Genomic DNA, 14,533 nt, shown 5'->3' with positions numbered 1-14,533 from the left:
AAGGCCCCAGCCCTTTCGGAACAGACAGACCAAGAGAGGGGCAGGCCTGGGGGCAGGCTCCAGCCGTGCTCCACAATGAGAATGGGCCGACCCATCCACAGGAAGAGGAAATAGGGGGTCGACTTGCCCTCTTCTACCAAAGATGGGTCGAGATCATGTCGGACAAATAGGTATTAAACATCATTCGAGAAGGTTATTCTCTCGAGTTCCGCAGCATCCCTCGAGACAAATTAATGATGTCACCCTGCCACTCCCACACCAAGAGACTGGCAGTGGAAGCCACCCTGACAAGACTATTCAGTCTGAAGGCAATAACTCCAGTCCCCACGCCCCAACAAATATGGGGCGCTATTCTATCTATTTTATCGTTCCCAAGAAGGAAGGATCATTCCGACCCATCTTGGATCTCAAGAATGTCAACTGTCATCTGCAGCTACTACACTTCCGCATGGAGACTCTTCGCTCAGTCATAATGGCAGTACAACCAGGAGAGTTCCTGACCTCCCTGGACCTGTCCGAAGCCTACCTTCACATCCCAGTCCATCAAGATCACCAGCGTTTTCTACGCTTTGCGATACTGGGTCACCATTACCAGTTCCGAGCGCTACTTTTCAGCCTAGCGACCGCCCCCAGAACATTCACCAAAATTATGGTGGTCGTGGCAGCAACACTGAGGAAGGAAGGGATCTTGGTACACCCTTACCTAGGCGACTGGCTGATCAGGGCAAAGTCTTCAGAAGAGAGCTGACAAGTGACCAGCAGAGTCAAAGGCCTACTGCAGGAACACGGTTGGGTCGTGAACCCGGGCAAGAGTAGTCTGCAGCCCTCTCAATCCCTAGAGTACCTGGGGGCCCTTTTTGACACCAAACAGAACAAAGTCTTCCTCTCTCCCCCGAGGAGAAGGAAACTAATGGAACAATTACAATGATTGATGACCAATGCATGCCCCAAGGTATGGGACTATCTTCAAGTCCTTGGCCTCATGGCATCAACCCTGGAGATCGTCCCGTGGGCAAGAGCCCATATGCGACCGCTCCAGCGCTCCTTACTGTCACGGTGGAACCCACTGTCCCAGTACTACCCAATTTGCCTCTAACTACCAGCAGAGGTACGTTCTCAGCTACAGTGGTGGCTACAGGAAGACCACCTAAGCAGAGGAGTAAGCCTATCCCCGCCCAACTGGACCTTGCTTACCACGGACTCGAGCCTGCAAGGGTGGGGAGCCCACTGCCAGGAACTGATGGCCCAGGGACAATGGAACAAGGAAGAGGTGAAATGGAACATAAACCGCCTGGAAGCTCGAGCAGTTAAACTAGCGTGCCTGCAATTCAGCTACAGACTCCAAGGAAAAATGATTTGAGTAATGTCTGACATCGCAACAACTGTCACTTACATCAATCGACAGGGAGGAGCCAGGAGCCACAGGTGTCTCTGGAGATAGATCCCCTCATGGCATGGGTGGTGATAAACCTACAAGGAATCTCTGCCTCCCACATCGCAGGGAAAGATGTCTCAGCAGACTTCCTCAGCAGAGAAAGCCTGGACCCGGGGAATGGATGCTGTCGACCACAGCCTTCCAACTGATAGTAAATCGCTGGGGCCTCCCAGCCATGGACCTACTGGCCACCATGTCTCAGTGCCAAGTTCTCAGGTTCTTCAGCTTGCAGGCCGAGAGCTACACTCCAAGGGATCAACACTTTCATCCAGACTTGGCCAGAGGAGGATTTACTGGACGCCTCCCCCCCCCCCCCCCCCCCACCCCCCCCCCCCCCCCACCCCCACCCCACCCCCAACCCCCCACCCCCCCCCCCCCCCCCCCCCCCCCCCCCCCCCCCCCCCCCCCCCACCACGGGCTTTTCTTACTGGGCAAGGTCATCTGCAAGATAGAACATCACAGGGGATTAGTTCTACTAGTGGCCCCAGACTGGCGAAGATGACCATGGTACGCTGACATGCAAAGACTCCTTGCACGGAACCCTCTGTGCCTACCTCCACACAGGGGCCTTCTCAGTCAAGGCCCGATTCTCCACGAAGATCCATTTCGATTCTCTCTTACGGTCTGGCCCTTGAGAGGACTCACCTGAAGAAGCGCGGTTACTCAAAGGCCATGATTGACACCCTACTCCGAGCGCACAAATTCTCCACATCCCTGGCTTACATACGGATCTGGAGAGTATTCGAAGCCTGGTGCGAGGACCACAGGATACTCCCGCAGACAGCCAAGATTCCCATGATTCTGGAATTCCTACAGGATGGTATGAAGACAGGATTATCACTCAACTCCTTCAAGGTCCAAGTAGCCGCACTGTCCTGCTTCAGGGCCGAAGTGGACTGTATCCGGCTATCAACCCGTCCGGATTTGACCCGCTTCCTGAAAGGTGTTAAACAACTCTGACCACCCCTGACGTGGCCGGTGCCTCTATGGAATCTAGCTGGGGATTCCTTCAGACCAACTCGTGGTCTGTCACTACGCCTTGTAACGTTGAAGACTGTATTCCTGGTGGCAATATGTTCAGCTTGTCACATCTCCGAACTACAGGCACTATCCTGTCGGGAACCATTCCTTAGGTTCACTCATGGAACCATACAGCTGATCATAGTCTCCTCCTTTCTACCGAAAGTGGTTTCCCAGTTTCACTTGAACCAAATCATCACTCTACCATCACCTTCTTCGCCATCTAAATGTTGGCAGACTCCTAGTTCGGTACCTGGAAAGATTGGAACTGGTGCGCAAAACAGCTTGTTCGTCCTTCACAGTGGGAAGAAACAAGGAGAAGCAGCCTCGCAGGCAACCATACCCCACTGGATCAAGGAAGTAATCTTGGCAGCCTACATAGAGGCAGGGAAGCTCTTACGACTACAGGTTAAGGCTCATTCTACAAGGGCCCAGGCAGTTTCTTGGGCAAAAACCAAGCTACTGTCGCCCACCGAGATCTGTCTGGTGGCAACATGGTCCTACATACATACATTAATCCTGTCTTTGGCCAAGTCCTGTGCTAGAGCTTCTATCCCTTCAGTGCCTGTCTTTGTGTCAGCTGAAGAACTGCTTTACCTTGTCATTTTTGTGAGTTTCCATAAAGTCTATCTGAGGTCTGCCCCATTTCTGTACTGTCATTTGAAAGACATTGTTGCTCAGCTCCCACTCTCCTAAATCTACTTTCACATTTTCTTTTCCTGCAATGTGCAAAGCAGAAATTTGTTCCACATTGTCTTCTGTCCATGGAAAGAGTAGATTTCTCTTCTGAAACCCCTTTGACTTAGTTCCTCCTTGTTTGTTTATATATGCTATTGCATTGTCGCAAAGTAGTCTTATTGGCTGGAAATAATGTAATGCTAATTGAATTGCTCCAGTCTCTAACCTTTTATTCGATCGTGAGGTCTCTGAGTGCATAGTCCCTGGACATACTGATTTTGACAGTGAGCTTACATCTATTGCAACTGTTATCCATGATAATCTAGCATGGATCTAGCATTACATCTCTTGTCAGGTTTGTTTTGTTTGTCCACTAATTGATCGACAATGGGAGGGAAAGAAGATAATCATTGTTGCCGGGGTCTCCAGCATGTTGTTAAAGCATATTGTAGAGGTCTTATGTGTGCTCTTGCCCAAGGCACTAAATCTGTAGTTGCTGCCACTGAACCCAATAGTTGAAGATAGTCCCATGGCATTGGGGCATCCAAATTAATGAGCTTCACATGGAAAATTCTTTTCTGTCCTTTTCTCTGTTAGATATACCTTTCTTTTCTTGGTTTTGAAATGCAAATAGACAAACTTTACTTTCTATCCTTTCTGCAATGTCACTCACAAAGATATTGAACAGAACTGGACCCAAAACACATCCCAGGGGCATTCCTCTTAACACTATTCTCTTTTTAGCAGGTTCCATTTATCATTACCCACTATCTGTCAGTCAACCAGTTTGTAATCCACTCCACCACCTTGGCACCCACTTCCAAGCTTCTCATTTTATTCATGAGTCTCCTTTTCAGGACCATATCAAAAGCTTTGCTGAAATCTAAGTAAATCACAATGAGCACTCTTCCTTGATCCAATTCTCTAGTCATCCAATAAAAATAAATAAATAAAAATCTGATTTAACTGAAAGGACCTTCCCCAGGTGAATCCATGCTGCCTTAGGACCAACCATCCACTGGATTACAGATAGTTCACTATCTTTTCCTTCAGCAGAGTCTCCATTAATTTTCCCACCGCCAAAGTGAAAATAACGGGCCTGCAGTTTCCAGCCTCCTCTTTGCTACCACTCTTGAGAAGCAGTACCACAACCATCTCCTTCCAATTTGCGGCACCACTCCCATTTCCAGGGATCTATTCAATAGGTCTTTCAGCTGACCTGCTAGCACATCTTTGATTTGCCTTAGTATCCTGGGATGTACCTCCTTCGGCCCCAAGGCCTTGTCCACTTTGTTTGGCTAGCTATTCCCATACATTCTCTTCTGTAAATGGAGTTTCATCTACTCCACCCCCATTTATGGTCTTGTCAACTAGCAATGCTCCTTTTCCAGGGTCTTCTTTAGTGAACACAGATTTGAAGTATTTAATATTTCTGCTATTTCTTCATCTTTCCCTACACATTACTCCTTGTCACCTTCCTTCTTTCTCTGGTATATTTGAAAAATGTTGTCACCTCACTTTACCTCTTTAGCAATCCTTTCTTCCACTTGACCTTTTGCTTTCCTTTCTTTCTTCATCTCCCTCAGTTTCACCAGATATTCTTCCTTGTGTTCATCTTTTTAGGATCTTTTATACTTTTTGAATGCTTTTTGCCTTTATTTTTTCATCCATCTCCTTTGAGAACCAGATCAGTTTCTTTTTCCTCTTACTTATGTTTACATTTCTAACAGATTTTGTTGCCTTTGCAACAGATCCTTTTAATTTGGCTCATTGTTCCACGCACTCATTTTCTTCCAGTCTTCTAGTACGTTTCCATTTTGAGAAAGTGTGCATTTTTGAAATTCAAAACTTGGGTCTTCATATGACTTCTCTGTATCATATGTGCTATATCAAACTATACTGTCTGATAATCATTGGTGCTCAAGTAGGCACCTACCTGGACATTACAGAGATTACTCCCAATAATGAAAGCTAGGTCAGGTATCATACTTCCCTCATGGGTTCCATTATTTTTTTGAGCAGAGGAAGCCTCCATATTTAAAGGTAGATTTTAAAACAAGTGCACATGGATGCGATCATTTTATAACATGTGCGTGTCAGCGCGCACATGTGCAGATGGGCCCACAGCTCGTGCGGGCGGGGGGGATTTTTTTTTTCCATAGGTCACCAAGATTACGAGCAGTGTTTTCTGCCATGGGGCAGTGACCAGATAGGGATGTAGGAACTGGAGACCTGGGGTTAAATCCGTAAAGAATGGTTAAGAACCTGTTGCCCTCCCACATGATTGTTCTGGCAAAACTCAGCCCACAGCAACAAGGAGGCCCAGTTATCATATTTGTCTGTCACATAGACCCTCGGGAAGTTTTTTCATGATTTGATTGGTGCGCTCCATCTGCCCATTGGATTGGGGATGGTAGGCAGAAGACAGGTCAAGAATAATGTTAAACTTTTAGCACAAATGCTTCCAAAATTTAGAGGTAAATTGGGGCCCCCAATTGCTAACAATATGCTCCAGTAAGCCATGTAGACAGAAGAAGTGCCTGGCCAATTCGGGTGCTGTCAGCAATACAGGAAGCGGTACGAAATGGGCCATTTTTGAAAAATAGGCGGTGACCCAGATAACTGCACATCTCGTAAGAGGGAAGTCTGTTACAAATTCCATAGCTATGTGGGTTCATGGATTTTCTGGTATTAGTTGCAGAAAGCCCTATGAACATGAATGGGAAGGTTTATTAACCACACAGTTTGGTCAGGATTCACATAATTCCACATTTCCTTGGAGTTGGGACCACCAATAGTGCTGGGATAAGAGGTCCAGATTCTTGCAGAAGTCTGGATGTCCTGCCACTCAGGAATTGCGTGCCCAATGCAGCGCCTTCTCCCTAAGGCCTGGGGGACCACCATTTTTCCAGGGAGTGCTGTGATAGCCAGGCTCTTAGCCAGATCTACAATGGGTTGTGGCATTTCTGGTAAGTCCACTGGCCTGAAGAAGTACGAGAGAGCATCTGCTTGTTAGTTCTTCTCTGCTGGCCGGTATATTAGGAGAAATTAAAGTGATTGAAAAAGAGTGACCATCTTGCCTACCTGGTGTTTAGTTAGTGAGCTTTTTAGATGTGTAAGAGATGATTATGGTCTGTGACTTTGGTAATGGGATGGATGGCCCTCTCAAGCAAATGTCTCCATTCATCCAAAGTCAATTTTATTGCAGAAGTTCCCAATATCCAATTGTATAGCTTTTCTCAGTGAGGGTAAACTTCTTTGAAAAAAAAGAAACATGGTGTCATCTTCCCCTTGTCATTTGTATGGGACAGCACTGCCCCCACGCCAACGGACGAGGTGTCCACCTCCATGAAAAATGGACTTCTGGGGATTGGGATGTAATATCCAGGAGGCTATTAAGAAGCCAGATTTGAGTTATTCGAAGATTTTAGTGACCGCCTCAGGCCAGTTGCGAGTATCCATTGCCTTATTAGTAAGGGCTGTGAGTGGCATGGCCAGTGATGAGTAGTGGGGAATGATTAGCAATACTAATTCGCAGATCCCAGGAATCATTGCAGGGCCTTGAGGCTTACGGGTTGTGGCCAATCTCAAATGGCAGCAGTCTTGTTAGGATCCATCCTGAGGCCCCAGCTAGAAATAATGTATTCCAGGAAGGGTAATTCTTCTGCTCGAAGGAGCATTGTTCTAACTTGGTATACAAGTGGTTTTTCCTCAGTCATTGTAGTACAGTCTTAAAGTGCTCCTGATGTTGAGTGAGTGAATGAGAATAAACCAAAATGTCATCAAGGAATACTAAAACACACGATTGTAATAGATCCTGAAAGATCTCATTTACCATATGTTGGAAAGCTGCTGGAGCATTACAGAGACCGAAGGGCATGACCCAAATACTCAGTTGCGATCCTGAGTATTGAAGGCGATCTTTCATTCGTTTCCTGCTCTCATCCTGATCAGGTTGTACACCCCTCAGATCTAACTTGGTGAAAATAGTTGGACCCTGGAGTTTGTCAAATTGTTTCGCGATAAGGAGCAGCAGATAACCTTTTTAGTAATGGCATTAAGTCTTGGTAATCAATGCAAGCATGTAGGATCCCATCTTTCTTCCCCACAAAAATAGAATTTGGCCTTGCTAGGGACATGGATGGTTGGATAAATCCCCATGCAAAGTTCTTCTTTATATACTCTGGCATCACCCTCTTTCTGACTGAAAGAGGGTAAACTCTGCCATGAGGGGCTGTCTTGCCAGGAAGAAGATTGATGGAACAATCATATGACTGGTGTGGAGATAGGATCTCTGCTTGCTTCTTGCTGAAGACACCAGTTAAAAGGCGTAAGCCCGTGAGAGGCCAGACAGTACTGAGTTCTGCTAGAGCCAAGGGTCAGTGGTGGTAGAACAAGAGGTAAGCAATTGAGGAAGCCCGGAGGACCCCAACTGGTGATCTCTGAGGATGCCCAGTGAACTTTTGAGTTGTGCTTTTTGAGCCAGGGTATTCACAAAATAACCAGATTCATTGATTGGGCAGGACATAGATCTCTTCTGTGTACCAGGCCCCAGGCTTTGGAGGGTCAATGTAGTGATAGCTGTATATAGCCTCCCTTGTAAAGGAGATCATGATGGGTGGAACCAAACGGACCACTGGAAGGGTGTGCTTCTGCACTAGGGCTGCTTCAATAAAATTCCAGGCCTCTTCGGATTCCAAAAACGCATCATAATGGATAATAGATAATCTGACTTTCAGCGTCACCGGGAGCAGTGTTTGCTTGGAAGGAGGAGAACAGGAAGACCTAGAGTGGCCTCCCCAACCAAACCTAGGCCTGGAAGTTTCCCTGACTTCTCAGGGCACTGTGTGGCATAATGACCAGACCCTGCACAATAAAGAGAGATTGAGGGTCTGGCGCCTTCTTTTCTCCTCCTCCAAGATCTTTGCTCTTCCAAGCTGCATAGACTTTTCTTCGGAGTTGTGGACCACAGGTTTTCTAGGTGTTGTTGCAAGTGGACATTGGAACCATGGCACCAGTCATAGGAGTTTCTGGGTGTATTCCCTCTTTTGGGCTCATCCTGGAATCTCATGTCAATCTTGATGCTGAGAGTAGCAAGGTTGTCTAAGTGCATTGGTATGTCCCTTCCAGTCAGCTCATTTTTTATACAGTCAGTGAGATCCTGCCAAAAAATAGCTACTAGACTTTCTTCGTTCCAACGCAGTTCAGATGCTAGGGTCCTGAATTGGATGATGTACTCACCCACTGTCTTGCTCCTCTGTCAAAAATGAAGAGGAGCATCCAAGCTTATCAAATACCATCGGAATTTGGTCAGGAGCTCCTCAACATTCGCCCTGAGGGGTTCATTCTTTTCCCACAGGAGAGACACCCATTCCAGGGTAGAGCCAAAGAGTAATGAAATGATGAGCATTATCTTGGTCTGATCAGTAGGGAAGCTGATTGCTTGCAGTTCAGAATGCATCAGGCATTGATTTATGAATCCTTGACAGGCCTTTGGTCTCTATCATACCTGGGCGGAGGTGCCAAGTGGAGAATGTGAACCGGCATGTGCACCAGCACCAGAGGTGGTGGAAACTATGGTGTCAGTAGTGGGATCTGGTTTTGTAGGATGTCCATATAGATCAGTGGTTCTCAACCCTGTCCTGGGGACCCCCCAGCCAGTCGGGTTTTCATGATATCCACAATGAATATGCATGAGAGAAAATTTGCATGTTATGGAGGCAGTGCATGCAAATTTTCTCTCATGCATATTCATTATGGATATCATGAAAACCCGACTGGCTGGGGGGTCCCCTAGGACAGGGTTGAGAACCACTGATATAGATAGTAAGGCCTTGGAGCAATCCTGCTATCTGCATCAGTTGGTCCTGCTGTTGCTGTACCATAGGAGAAAGCCCCTGATTGGCCTGAGGCAAGAGCATACCCTCCAAACTCATGGCCTCAGCAATCTGTCATGGGGTGTGAGTTCTTTGGGTTGTGGCGTAGTTGCTACTGCCCAGCAAGTGATCATGACTGGGCCCATGCCAACAGCAGGTGGACATGCTCTGGGCTGGTACTGAAACAAGGGCTTTGCAGCTACCAGCCTCTTCTCCCTCAGGTTGAGCCCTTGATTTCAGAGGCCACAAAGTCTTAGGTGAGTACCCAGCAAAAGAGTGGTCAGGTGGAGCCAGTATCCAGGGAGAGGACAAGACAGGGAGGGAGACAACCGGGCAGAATCAGTGTCTGGACTTGTTCAGGGCAGGCGGCAATCAGGCAGAGTCAATATTCGGGCTGAGGTCAGATCAGGTCAATATTCGGGCTGAGGATCAGACCAAGAGAAACAGAAAGCAGGTAAGGACAGGAATGAGACGAGGGCAAGAACAGGGGCAGGGAAGAAAGGAGCATGGGCTGGAACTAAGAGGCTGGTCAAGGCAAGCAAGGATTAGAACAGGCAATACAAGGGCTGGAAGAGGCAAAACAAAAGCAGGATCTGAGCAATGAAAACCAGCTGGAATTAGGACAACAAGGTGCTGGATAACTGTGGGGATTGAAATGCCTGGACCTCTCTCTCTCAGTGAATAAAGATACACATGTAAACGCTGTAGAAGAACGCGTGCCAATAGTATTTTAAATGCCACATGTGTACTTTATCAAATGAGGTATATTTTTGCTTGCACTGCAATACGCAAATTATGGGTGCACACGTGTTCCTTTTAAAATGTACCCAAAAGGTTTCAACATCTACATATATTGAAATTCTTTTCCAAAACTGAATTATTAGAAAAAATTATAGGTCTCCCTGGTGGATAACATTTTTTTAAGAAGCCAAATTAAATTTGCATTTTTTTCCATAAAATATGAACTATAATAAGTCCCTGGTTCAGTAACTTACAGCTAGTTCATGACACTATGTAGTGTTAAGGTTTTAAATGCATCTCATCACAGCAAAAAAAAAAAAATCCATGAATTCTGAATATGCATGCATGAAATTTGCAAAACTAGGGGAAGGCCAAGTCACTGCAGCAAAAGCCAAGGTTTGTGATGCTTATCAGCAAATTATTCAATATAAGTACTCTCTTTATGGATTGTTATTTGTGCTGCAAGTGTGCATAGCAACAATGACATGATCTCTTCCCCAAAGAGCTTAGTCTGATTTATAGGAAAGGGAGGTGACGTGGCTCAAATGCACAAAACAGTACTCAGAATTCCAAAACCGCAAGTGTTGCAATGCAAAGCTACAAGTATAGCACATGTAAAAAAAAAAATAAAGACCTGGCGGGTCAGCCAGCAAAATATAAATCAATTTATCGAATGCGTATTAAAATGGTTGAAGAATGAAGCAGTGTGTAAATGTAGACTTTGCCTGGTGCAAGTATTTGTGTGCTTTTCTGGATTAAAGATAAGTGATGCATTGAAGGAAGATGTGCTGAGTAAATTAAATATTGGTTTGTTCCCCAGCCAGTTTTATGTGCCATCCTCAAATATGTTTCAGTTTTGCTTTTTGTCTTTTTTTTTTTGTATGGTTTTTACAAGTGAAGTGCCATACACTGTCACACAGTAAATGATAGTGCTGAAATTGAGACCTTGTTCTTCAGGCTTTGCACATTTGTTCTATAATCTGTACCCTGCACTGCTGGCCCTTAACATATGCATGTAGCGCAACAATGATGAGGCATTTAAACAATAGAGGGAGTAATATGAATAGTCTACCAAGTGGTTAAATAGTCTTATTTTTATATGCTGCTGTCTTCAATTAGATTTTTATTTATTTAGAAATTTTGGCCGACATTTACAAATAAAGAATTTTGTTATTTCAGAGTTATTCCCTGCTTGAAATTGATGAAAAGATTAATGCACTTAAGCAGACATTGTTAAGAAAAGCAAGTGGATCGGGATCTATGAAGGTGAATAAATTACCTTTATGAAATCTTTCCAACATTCTCCCTGTCAATTAGATGCTGATGCCCCATGTTGGGATGACTATCTGCAATTTACATAAGAAAACTTAATACAGTTGATGCCTCTTGAATGCACACTACTGGAACTTTGGGGAAATGTGCATACATCTAATAGTGTTCTTCTAGAATACCTTTGGCTAAGGTTTATTTTTGTTTAAATGTTAAAACTGTTTCTGAGTTGTGTGTTTGCTTCCAAGAACAGACTCTGAAGCGATTAGTGGATTCAAACAGCAATTGAACGTGCAGTCTTTCAATTCATGTTACATGACATTGACTACAGTTTATTAAACATTAAGTGGATGCTGACCCAGACGTTTGTGGATTTTGTGCATATAAGCAAGGTGTTGCTCCTGTATGTGAATATATTTTTCAAGCTAGGCAACTGCATCAATGATCTTATTAGGATTCCAAAAGGGAACATCAAAACTACCCAGGAATGTAAGAGATATGAAGTTAACATGTTCAAATACTTTGAAACAATTACAGATGGACTGAAGAGGGACTGAATATTGGTTTCCTCACTCATTATGAGACATAGGGGCCGATGTAATAAGACCCGTGGCAAAACTGGCACTAGTTATGAGTGTGGGTTTTGATCACCATGCGTGGCTAAAGCTGGTGCTTCCACGGGTTGTAAAAAAAAACCAAAACTAAATTATGTGAATGATTTGCATGCAGAAATCCACGCACACATGAAGAAATGTGTACCTAAGCGCGGTAAGGCCCCATGTAATAAGCAGCCACATCTGCGCTGATAATCCTCGCTTAAAAGTAAGCGAGCAAATGTGTCTCCCTATTCAGTGAAAGTATGACCCTGGAATGTATTTTTATTATTTTGAATAACTCTGTGCTGTGGAAAAAATGGATGGTAATTCAAACCGCCTGGCAGCAAGATAGGTGCTCAGCTGGCAACGACTCTGTTTGCTCGGGCACTGAGGATAGGCGTTAAGCTGGCCGCGAATCTGGATGATTGGGTTCCCAGAAAGACACCTAGGTAATCACTAATCTGGCTGCGAGCGCATCTACCTGTTCAGTAAAAGTATGACCCTGGAATGTATTTTTATTATTTTGAATAATTTTGTGCTGCAGAAAACATGGCACAATCAGAAATCTCCATCAAAATCGCACCGGAGCTGCATGGACACACATCCACACCACACCACACCACACCACACCAATGCAAGCAATGGAATAAAATGGCCCCCGAGTCGACACTCGTGCCCTGACTGTGGCAGTAAAAACCTCGCATTAAAGAAAACCTGCACTAGCATTAGCGCGGCTCTCTGCGTTGGCTATGATTAGGTAATCGCCTCCTTTGTATACCATTAGCATGCTGTCGCGCAGGAAAACCGCGGGACAGTAAGCGCGTTCGTACACGGTTTTTTTCCCCACACACAACCCTTATTTCCTACCATGAAGACAGATGGACTCAGGACCAGTGGGTTTATGCTCCCCTGCTAGCAGATGGCGATGGAGCAAGCTAATGTCACAGTATATAAAGCCCCACAGTGACTCTAGCCTGTGTGTATTCTCTATCTCCAGCAGATGGTGGACGTGCATCTCCCTATGGGGACTACTTCAAGCTCTTTGGAAGGAGGAATATGAAATTTTCAATTCAGTGAAAGAGCCCCGCTCTCCTGCAGTGATACCCGACGGTCCCTCCCCCACCTGAGAAATTCCTGAGGCGATTTCCATGGTCCCTCAGAGGTGTGCCTTGGCCTGGTAGCTGGGTTTCCCGGTGTAGACTTAGTGGCTAGTTCAGCAGAAAGGCAGCGGGTGCAAGAGGCTGAGAGCAGTCGGTGACAGCAGATGCCCTCCCCCCTGCAGCTGGAGACTCTCAGTACTCGGCTGGTAAGCACTGAGCTCAGTTAAGGTTTAAAAAAAAAAGTTTTACCCTGAATCAAAGACAGTTGGAGGGCTTCCAGGACTTCCGCCGGTCTCTGTTCTCGGCACTCCATACTGAAATTCGTTCTCTCTTCCATTGGGGTTGGGGAACTGGGCATCCTGGCGGGTTAAGTGGCCCCCGGTGGGCTAGGCCCTGCACATAAGCTTTTTCCTTGCATGCCACATGGTAGGTCGCGGCCGTCGTTCTTGCATGCTGTTTATGTTCTGCTGCCCTCTATAGGCCGTCAGTGTGCACAGTGCGTCTGCTCTGCACGCATGTGTGCTTGGTTTTTGGGTGTGCTTTTTATGCGCACAAATTTTTTACGCACTTAACTTGGCGCACAGATGTGCGTGCGCCTTCCCACGCTTTCTTCTGGGTGCACTTTTTTTTTTTTTTTGAGCATGAGCTGTTCCAACGCACATTTACTGCAGCAATGGCACCGAGAAGCAAGAAGCCTAAGTGTGGTCTTATTTGTTTTGCCTGTCGTATTAGGGCTTCTCAACCTGACCTGACTTCTAACCTGTGTCAGTGCTGCTCAGACACTCGGGGAGAGTTGTCTTCCTCAGATTTTGCTAAACTTGGCTCTTCCCATTCTGATGATGGGGTTGGTCATGGCCTTGACTGGGGGGATGCCAGATCTTGGTTCTCACTTGACTGGCTCCTCCGCTGGTGAGGGCAGCTCTGTGGGACCAGCTCTAGTTCCTTCTGGGCTTGGTCTGGACCCAGCTACTCTTTCTTGGGTGGAATTGTTTCAAGGCTTACAAGCCTTTCTTCAGGCGCAGTCCTCCGCTTCCCCCATTTCTGTCCGGTTGGACCCTCAGCCGGTGGCTCATCCCTCTTCCAGTCCTATGCTTAAGCGCTGGAGCTCGCCTTGGTTCCCTGAGGAGTCCAGATGGTACTAAATGATGAGGTTGATCCTGATTCCCTGGAAGATGGGGAAATTCCTCCAAGGCTGGAACCGTATCAAACCATTTTGCGGTTCTTTCATAGAGATGAACAGCTGGCCCTGATTTCCCAGACCCTGAAACATCTGGGTGTCCCTGGTTCAGATGCTATGTCAGAGCCAAGGAATAATCCCATTTTGGTTTCCTTACATAAAGCCTCTTGTTTTTTTCCCTGTGATGGATGCCTTTTAGAATTGATTGATCTGGAATTGGATATCCCAGAAGGAAATTTTAAAGGTGATTGGACATTGGAAGGCCTGTACCCCTTGGATCCAATGTGAGAGCGTTTGGGAATACACAATGTGGATGCTCTGGTATGTGCCATGTCTAACCGGATGACTGTCCCATAGAGGGAGGAACGGCCTTGAAGGATGTACATGATAGAAAGATTGATGCTGCTCTTAAGCATGCCTTTGAGATAGTGGTGATGAATTTACAGAATGCCTCCTGTTGTGCCCTAGTGGCGAGATCTTGTCTGCTTCTCTCTCAGGAGGTTGAGTCTGGAGGGAATTCCAGAGCTGTTATGGAGCCTGCTGCCCCCTTTTTAGCAAGCACAGGCTGTGATTTGATCTGGACCTCAGCGAGTCTCCGGTGCCTCAGTTCCCGGAGAATAAGAAACAGTTACAGCGCCCCT

General features: G+C 46.0%; 1 protein-coding gene across 6 annotated transcripts in view; it reads left to right on the top strand.

The window, feature by feature from the left end:
• The window catches only part of MBIP (MAP3K12 binding inhibitory protein 1), a 140,822-nt gene that overhangs the window by 73,098 nt on the left and 53,191 nt on the right, over nt 1-14,533 (top strand). For all 6 annotated transcript variants that reach the window (XR_003856335.1, XR_003856334.1, XM_029598973.1 and 3 more), the window contains one exon: nt 10,930-11,016. Coding sequence is in view for 4 of the 6 variants with exons in the window: in XM_029598973.1 (XP_029454833.1) it covers nt 10,930-11,016 (87 nt within the window). In the remaining 2 variants the exon portion in view is untranslated. The remainder of the gene's footprint in view (nt 1-10,929; nt 11,017-14,533) is intronic.

Source organism: Rhinatrema bivittatum, chromosome 4 (genome assembly GCF_901001135.1).
Source record: "Rhinatrema bivittatum chromosome 4, aRhiBiv1.1, whole genome shotgun sequence".
Taxonomy (NCBI): Eukaryota; Metazoa; Chordata; class Amphibia; order Gymnophiona; family Rhinatrematidae; genus Rhinatrema; species Rhinatrema bivittatum.
This window is presented reverse-complemented; position numbering and strand designations above follow the sequence as displayed.